General features: G+C 48.8%; 1 protein-coding gene across 2 annotated transcripts; it reads right to left on the minus strand.

Annotated features, from left to right (window-relative positions):
• Nucleotides 1-1,189: 1,189 nt before the first annotated feature.
• On the minus strand, nt 1,190-9,070 carry COX4I1 (cytochrome c oxidase subunit 4I1). Of its 2 annotated transcripts, none has more exons than XM_026004943.2 (5): nt 8,917-9,070; nt 7,715-7,788; nt 3,106-3,273; nt 2,357-2,488; nt 1,190-1,449 (listed from the first exon to the last, which is right to left on the minus strand). In XM_026004943.2, the coding sequence occupies exons 2-5, from the start codon at nt 7,785-7,787 to the stop codon at nt 1,313-1,315; spliced, it is 510 nt and encodes a 169-aa protein (XP_025860728.1). In that variant the 5' UTR covers nt 7,788; nt 8,917-9,070; the 3' UTR covers nt 1,190-1,312. The 2 variants fall into 2 exon arrangements, with proteins under 2 accessions (XP_025860728.1, XP_025860729.1); XM_026004944.2 differs by having other exon boundaries at nt 8,902-9,000.
• Nucleotide 9,071: the final 1 nt, after the last annotated feature.

A 9,071-nucleotide genomic window follows, 5' to 3' on the forward strand; every position in this document is an offset into this window, starting at 1 on the left:
CCAGCAGTGACCTTGGGTCAGGGGACACCTCAGCCCCACAGCTCACCCTGAAAAGCTGAAAACGGTACCAACTAGTGAGAGGCCCAAACTTTGTAGGTGAGGCCATCCAGAGACCACACTGGCCCTCACAGGCAGCCTCCCATGCTCTGCAGATCCCAGTATCCCCTCCCCTCAAGGTGGGAAGGGCCTGCCAGGGAATTCTGCAAGGCCCTCGACAAAGGAGTGAGGGCATTTCTAAAGCAGCAGGAAGACACTACCATGAGGGGCTTTAACCTGTTCTGAATTTTGTTGGTTAGATATTGCCTTTTTACCACCAAAGGCCTTCTTCCCATGACAGCCTCTGGTCAAGCTCCAGAGGCCAACTCCCCTCCCAGTTCCAGCTGGGCTTCTCAGAGGCCACCTCCCACCCTCAGCACACTCTGACACAAAGGCTGCCCGTCCTCTGAGCATCTCATCACACAGGTTGTTCTAGGATTTGTTCTGCTGCTCCAGGCAGGGTCTCCAGGGATCAGTGAGGGGCCCTGACAAGCAGAGCAGGTGGGAGAACAACAGTAAAGCGGAATGCAAACCCACAGGGAGCCTGCTGGGGCCAGGGTGATGCTCCTTCCCTGGCACCAGCTCCACTGTCGCTTTCTAGATAACCAGGCTGAGTGTGGCCAGGGTACCAAGTCCATCACTCAGACCTCATTCCAGGAGCTAAGCTCAGCCTGTCCTTCATAGGCTTGTGGCCACCCACTCCAACCAACACTTACAATCTCAAAAGGGGGAGGGCTGGTCCCAGAAGAAAAGTAGCTATCCCCATAGGATACTACTATTGATCTAGCTTCCATAATGGGATCTTACAACTCTGCATTTTTAGTTTTTAAATACTTTTTAAGATCTTATTTATTCATTCATGAGAGACACAGAGAGGCAGAGACACAGGCAGAGGGAGAAGCAGGCTCCATGCAGGGAGCCTGATGGGGACTCGATCCCGTGACTCCAGGATCACGCCCTGAGCTAAATGCAGACGATCTACTGCTGAGCCACCCAGGCATCCCTATTTTTAGTTTTTACATGATGTCCCCTTAAACAATTTATTCTTGCCATTTCATTTATACCCAAAATATATTTAAGTCAGACACTTGAAAGAAACTGTGTTTCAAACAACAGGCGCTTTTTAGTTATCAAAGAACCAACCACAAAGGAGTTCACGTAGACTGCTCATTTATTAGCACTGCTGCTGTAACATAATGGTTTCCAGTGACTGTGTTGAGCTCCAGGAGGTGACAAACAGAACACGGTGAGGTTCAGATGGATGAGTGGCAGGCTCCTATTTCTTCCACTCATTCTTGTCGTAGTCCCACTTGGCTGAGAAGCCCTGAATCGGGCTGACCTTCATATCAAGCATCCTCTTGGTCTGCTTGGCCACCCACTCCTCTTCAAAGGTGTGCGGGATGGGGCCATACACTAAAGCCCAAAACAATTTCATGAGACAACACTGTCTTGACAAGTCGTTTCTAAGCCCATGCATTATTCGAGTCAGGTCTTCCCCAACGCAACATACTGGCCACCACACTAGGGAAGTCATTTGCCACTCAACACCAACACCCAAACACACACACAGGCTTTGACTTCTGGGCACTGACTACTCGGTATTTCCAAATTACTCCTTTGTTGACTAAAGACTAACAATAAAACACAAGCTAGGAGCAAAACATCTTATCTTCTGTGTAGGATAAAGATGATGGGGTCTACAGGCTAGCATAGGACACAAACTGAGCCAAAAGTGACTTGTAAGATCAAATATATAGGCATGAGTAACCCATGGCCACAGGAGACCAAAATGTATAATTATAGCTGTTTGGAACAGGAAAAAACCATTATGCCTGGACACGGAGGACCAAGAGGCAGCACACAACGAGCCAACAACCCCAACACTGTCTAAGCAGGAGTGGGTGAGGTCTGAAGACCCAGGATCCTACTGAGATGCAGTCTCCATACAACTGAAATAGCCCTTCGATAAGAAACCGTGCCCTTTCCCCTGATCGAACTCTCACATCATCTTTTGAGAATTGTCTGGTGAGCCAATAAAGCGCTACAGAAACGTGATGTGCCATACAAAGAAGGGAAGGTCATTCACTACCAAGCACAGCCTGATGTAAGGCAGATTTTGGCTTACACTTCAGTTAACGTGAGCTGATTTCCCAAAGCTGGTGAACAATGCTGGGATGAATCCCAGAACGGAGGTGCCTGCCTTGTGCATAGGCACCCAGAGCCCACTCCTGGCCATTGGAAGATGGTGCCGCGCTGACCCAATCCAGGTCTTGTGTGGTTGCCACCCGAGACACCAGGCCTACAACCTCTCACCACTCACCATAGTGCTTCTCCCAAATGAGAATGAGAGCAGTGAAGCCGATAAAGAATAGGGCGGTGCCCACAACCGTCTTCCATTCATTTGTGCTCCTGTTCATTTCAGCAAAGCTCTCGTTGAACTTGATGCGGTACACTAGGAAGAGAGCACAGGTGTTTGTAGGAATGAGGGGCGGCACAGCAGCTCCCTCTCCACAGGGATCCACTAGTTCTCCCACAGCACAGCCAAGGGACACAGCATGCACACACGTGCTCACGATTGCATTACAAGGCGTGATGGAGGGGAGAAAACACATGGACTCTGCTTTGGACAATAAAACCACAGTGAATTCTTTCTTCTTGAGAGAACAGTGTAGAAGATGCATAATCCCATAAAATTCACTCCCTTTTATCAACTGACAGCATTTTGCTGTAACTTACTGATGTTCCAACAGTAAGTTACAGAGAACCCAGTTCTACTCAGCAGGGGTGCCAAGAAGCCGCATCCACACACTCTGCACCCAAATGACCCACACCTGGCTGCTCTGCATCCATATCCATGCTCCTCCCCAGGGACCAGAGCCCCCTGAGCACAGAGGGGCCCGGCCAGAGGTGCAGCCAGCCCAGAGTCAGGGCCCTGGAACAACCCCATAATATACAACACACTGAGCCTCCCGAGCACACTGGTCTCAAGCAGCACCCTCGAGCTCACAGCCCAGAAACCAGTAAAAATTCTCTCACACAGTTTATCGATATTCCTGCTTCAATACCCACATTCAACTTTTTCATCAATGGAGAGGCTGCTCCAGGAAGCCTTCTCCTTCTCTTTCAAAGCCTTCTGGCTGGCAGAGAGGTTCTTAACGTGGGCCACATCAGGCAGGGGATAGTCACGCCGATCGACATAACTCGGGAGAGCGAAGTCTTCACTCTTCACAACACTTCCTATGAAACACAGTGAACAAATATTTGAACACACACAGATTCAGAATTACAATCCAAAATAAGTAGAAAAATGTATACCCTGAAGACCTCAGTTATCCTGGGGAGCTGCAGCCACGTTTCAAACAGCTGAATGACTGTCAAGGGAAGCAGGCCTGTCCTGTGTGGCTCAGATGGCAGAATGAGGGTGGTGGGCAGCCGGGTAACAGCAGCACTTCATCACAGCCAGCAAACACCTGCCAGGGCAACCGCCAACAGAGGCAGCACTGCCTACAGCTAACAGTCTCACAGAGACAGCATACAAGGGCTCTCAGGATGCCCTACTGGATTAGATGAAGGCCCTTCTGCAAGAGACTCAAACTAAGAAGGAAAAGCAAAAACAACAGAAAACTCACAAAAGAAACAAAGCATTCAAAGGTCAGAAACCAAGACATACAGCGTTGATTATTACAGTAACAAAAACTAATCACCTGTGTTCACTGAAGTCTAGAATCAATGGACTCCACAGGCATATCATGGTGCCAACTCACCCACAGGTTCATGTTCACTGAGCACCTATTACATGCTAACTGGGGCCCTACGCATCTGAGATCAGCAAAGAAAGATCACTGCCCACTGGTGTTCACACACCCGAAGCGGGACAAACGTGGACAGACAAGTGCATCAGAGCTTACTGAACAAGGACTCAGGAAAAAGGAAAGGCAGAGCAGAAGAAGAGAACTGGGGGCAGGTGCATATACAGCAGGAAACAGGACACAACAGTTAGGAGACAGGAGAATAAGGTAGATCCCTGTGCTCAAAATGCAAAAAGTCATATACTCAGTCACAGAACATGGGGGTTTTTTGGTTTTCTCCCTAAAAATGTAAACTGTGCATATACTTACATGTACATGTAACTGAACACAAAACTCGTGGCACAGTAAACCTTATTGGTCAGTGGGGAGAGTACAAAATGGGGGTTTCTGCTCATGTAGATAAAAATTTAGTGCCTTGAGACACCTGAGTGGCTCAATGGTTGAGCATCTGCCTTTGGCTCAAGGCATGACCCTGGGTCCTGCATCAGGCTCCCTCTAAGAAGCCTGCTTCTCCTTCTGCCTATGTCTCTGCCTCTCTCTCATGAATAAAAAATTTAAAAAAAAAAATTTTAGTGCCTTAAAACCAGCACAATTTGTGTGTTTATCAGGGCAAGAGGAAAATAGCTCAGAGAGCAAAAAAGAACCCTCAAGAAAATTGTGATCATAACCAGCCTGGAGGTATGAAGTCTTGCAAACACACTTCACTTCCATTAGGTTAGTCTCAATGAATAAATTTCCCGAAATCATGTTAACAATAGTGAAATAGGGGTGCCTGGGTGGCTCAATCAGTGAAGCTGGGACTGAGCCCCGCGTCGGTCTCCCCACTGAGCGGAGTCTGCTTCTCCCTCTGACTGCTGCTTGTGCTCTCTTGCTCTCTCTCAAATTAATAAAATCTTTAAAAAAAAAAGTGAAATACATCATTTCACCTCACACAAAGTAGAATTTCTCTAGATGCTTATCTTTGCCATGCAAATGACCAGCATACTTACATATACTGGAGCTTACCTCAAAAAATATAAGGTGGAAATGACTAGAATTACTTTCAAATCTTAAAATTCTAAGGTTCTATTAAAATGAGTAGACTCTAGGGCAGCCCGGGTGGCTCAGCAGTTTAGCGCCTGGCTTCAGCCCGAGGTGTGATCCTGGAGACCCGGGATCACATCCCACGTCGGGCTCCCTGCATGGAGCCTGCTTCTCCCTCTGCCTATGTCTGTGCCTCTGTGTGTCTCTAATAAATAAAATTTTTTAAAATCTTAAAAAACAAAACAAAACAAAAAAAGACGAGTAGACTAAATAATAGCTGCATGCTAGCACTCAGCTCACAGGTTAATTACTAAAAGCAGAAGTAAACTGGGGTAATGAGAATATTCTAAAACTGACTGTGGTGGTTATGACAACTTGGGGATTAAACAAAAAAGCAACAAAGTACATATTTTCAGTGGAGGAATGTTCTGTGAATTACATATGAATAAAATGTTATAAAAATGCAAATCTTCATAACCTGGGAGTACCCTTAGCATAAAATTGCATTTTTAGAATGAAAATGGTCCATCAGTGGTCTTAGGGCTGCCAGGGGTTCTTCAGCACTTTGGGCTTGGTCCCCCACACCCCACAAAAGCTAGCATACCCAGCATTCCTTTGAGAGAGAGAGATTTTTGTATTCAGGTGAGCATCTCATCATTTCTATCCTCAACTGGGGAGGTTTCTCACTGAGCCTCTGCTAAGGAAGTCTGGGGAATGGGAGCTGCCCCCTCAATCAGATGGGCCACCACACAAGCATCCAAACACGGTGGTGGCTCCCAGAGGTGCTCCATGGCGTTACTCTCATGTGGAAACAGGTTTGTGTATTCAGATAAGATCTGCGTGACTAAAAGTTCAAAAGGACAAGACTTGTTCAAGGGACTGCAGTTTCTGCCATCTGCCCACTGTGCGCTGAAGACACAGCAATGAAAACACAGCAGGTCCTCAGCCTCACAAAGCTTGCACTCTAGAAGTAAAGACAGATGATACACACAAGCCTCAGTATGTCACCGCTCCAAGCAAAGACAAAGCAGGGTGATGTAGGGCAAGCAGCATCTCCACATCTTCACAGCGGGTGGCAAGGAAAGGCTGTTCTAAAATAACATTTGGATTGAGGCCGACGATTAGAAAAAGGCTCCCACCCACAAGCATGGAGCTGAGGCAGAAGCAGCAGCCTGGTGTCTACAAGGACTGTACTACTGGGGGGTTGGGACCCTGGGCAACGCGGGAGTGCTGATTCAGGTATGTTTGTTTGTTTGAGTATGGTGTGAGGACATCAGAAAGGCTAGCTGCAGATCTTACCCTAGGCAAAAGAAGCCACTGAAGGATTTCAAAAAAGGAACTAATTTAATTTCCTCTGCCAAAACAATAGCTAAGAATAAGTTATGGCTAAAGCCACCATTAGGATAAAGTAGTTGACTTCTTATAAAAGACCAGAACGACCAACGGACATGAAGGAACTTTGAGAGGATGAATGGAGATGTTGCAGGTCCTGACTGGGGTCACTGCTACACAACTGTGTGAGCTTATCAAAATCAACAGGCCATTACGCCTAGAAAAGATAAATTTTACTTTCCGCAAATTGCAACTCAAATGAACTAAACAAACAAAAGAGCTAAGAAAATATATCAGCAAATCCAAAATGTAAACAAAATATAACCTGTCATAAGTGACTTCCTAGACTTTTAATTAAGAAGTGTTTCTTTCCAAATATACTGATTACACAACAAACTTTTCTTTATTACTTACTTGTTTAATTAACAAACCTATCAGTGATACTCTCAATAACATGATTTGTGTCCACAGCATTATCCTGGGCAATATAAGAACAGAGCAAATTGTAAGACAACAGTATCAGCAATTCAAGAACACAATTTCAAGGAAAAATTCATACATAAAGCAGCTACTGATTATCGGGCCGGAGATACATAACCCTTGGTCTCCAACTTCACTATCAGTACTCAAGCACTGCGCTTGACCTCTCACTAACACACCCTACCTTGCAAATTTGCATTTTGTCCTTCTACTTGCCTTCCCTCTGAATGGAACGCGATAGCCCTCTGAACGTGAGGTTAAACCTACTATTCCTTCAGCACAATGAAGCCTCTCCTCCAGAAACCAATCCTGAACCCCAGGCCAGGCTAAATGTTTCTCCTCAGGGGCCACCACTTACTCACACAGTACCTTCATGCATCTGTCCCTCTCCAGACCACAAATGTCCCATGGAAAGATTCCATCTCATATTCTTTTTATCCTCAATGCCTACCAATGTCTGGCACAAAGATGCTCGATAAACACAAAACTAAGCTTGCTATGTGCCAAGGAGTGAACAAAGCTCTTTAACATATATTTCAGGTGAAAAAAGAGATTCCTGCAGGTAAGTAGCTTGTCCAAGACAGAAATGAGATTGAACTCTGCTCAGGCTTCCTAGGAAGTCCAGCTCCTTCCCTTCCATTGTCCCAATGATGTAACTGGTACTGAAGAAAATTGGCTGGGAGTTTTCGGGGGGGGGGGGCAGGGGGAGAGAAGAGATCGTTAAAGTATGGTAGAGATCTCTTGAAATAGATGGAACTTGAACCTGAAAAAAAAGGGGAGGGGAGGGAAGGAAAAGGGGAGAAGGAAGTATCAGCTCAAAGATCCAGACTAGCATTCAATATGATCAATAAATACTCCATAACCTAAAAAGCACGCCCTGTTAAAACGCGTACTACCCTCAAGTCCCACAACCACAGAATCAGGATCTCAGCCACCTGAGGCCATCTGTATCTGAAACTCCAGTACAAGGGCTTACACATCCCCGGAGCAAAGTGAAATCAGCTCAGCTCCTTTAAAGGAAAAGTTACACTTACCATGTGCTCGAACACACACCGAGGTGGAAAACGCCCGCTTGCCAATGAGGCTGAACACTCTGGTAGCCAACATCCTGAAAGATAAAAACGGACACCTTCTCTAAGGAAAAGGGCAAATACCTATTAGAAGTTCCAGCGCACCTTGTACGTGGATGCAGCTTTTGTTTTCTTCTCCCCAGCACAGATGATCCATTCTTCATCACCAATTCTGAATTCACAAAATAAACTGCTTTTGTTTTTATTTTTATTTTTTACTGAGTCAACACGTCTTTATGCAGCTTCATTATAAACCAAGTGCTGTAACATACACACACCACAGGACGTTAGTAGTAAACTGGCTTTCTTAAAAAAAAAAAAAAGAAAGAAAGAAAGTAGTTTTAATGAAGACCTAAAAAGCTAGAAACCCTACAGCACCCGGCTGCCATGATGGGCTCCATTGTTTGCAGGGAAAGAATAAACAGCTCAAAGGGACTGGCAGGTACTGCAGGCAATTGTTAACGGATTAAAGACCTAGCATGTGCGTAGCGTAAGGGAGACATCAGACAGAAAGGCTGCACTTGCGGCCCGGGCCGCCTCCAGGCCCTGCGGACGACGGATGACCTGGGTGACCCGCCTCACCTGGGCCCTTCCGCTCTAGCTCCCCCTCCCTAACAAGGGGCTCTTTGGGGGGCGGAGGGGGGGCTGTTGGCGACGGAAGGGACCCCGAACGCATTCAGGGCAGAACACCTAGAGAAGCGTCAGGTCAGGGCTGGAGTCTCCTCTCCCCGGGCCCGGCCCGCGCGTGGGCGGCCGCTGGGCGGCTGGGGGGCCGGGAGGTGGGGCGCCGCTCCCGGAGCCCCGTTACACCGGGGCGGTCGCCGAGGCTGCACCGCGGCCCCCGGGCCCTGCCCTCGGCCAGCGGGCGCTCCAAGGTCAGAGCCCCGAGTCAGCCCGCGGCCGCCGCGGCGCCGGTGCGGGCGGGCCGGATGCTGCGGGGCGGCGCACAGGCCGCGGCCCGGTGGCCCCCGAACCCCGAGTCCCCCGCCGGCCGCCTCAATGTCATCGGACCCGAGGCCCAACCGCCACTCCCTCCTGGCGTCGGTCGGGGCGCCGGGCCGAGGGCACACGCGCCCGCTGGCTCCGGGCCCCAGGCCCCCCCGGCCCCGGGCCGAGGGCTGCCTGCTGCCCGCCGCCCGCCGCCCGCTCACCTGCCGCCCGCTCACCTGCCGCTGCCACCCGCCGCGTCCGCCGCGACCTCCCTCCGTGCCCCGGCTGCCCGCGACCGGAAAAGCGCGAGAGCGCGCGCGAAGCACCACGGGATCGAGGAGGACTCGCCGCGCCGGAGGTCACCCGAGCGGAAGCGGGGCAGCGCCGCGAG

Source organism: Vulpes vulpes, chromosome 12 (genome assembly GCF_048418805.1).
Source record: "Vulpes vulpes isolate BD-2025 chromosome 12, VulVul3, whole genome shotgun sequence".
NCBI lineage: Eukaryota > Metazoa > Chordata > Mammalia > Carnivora > Canidae > Vulpes > Vulpes vulpes.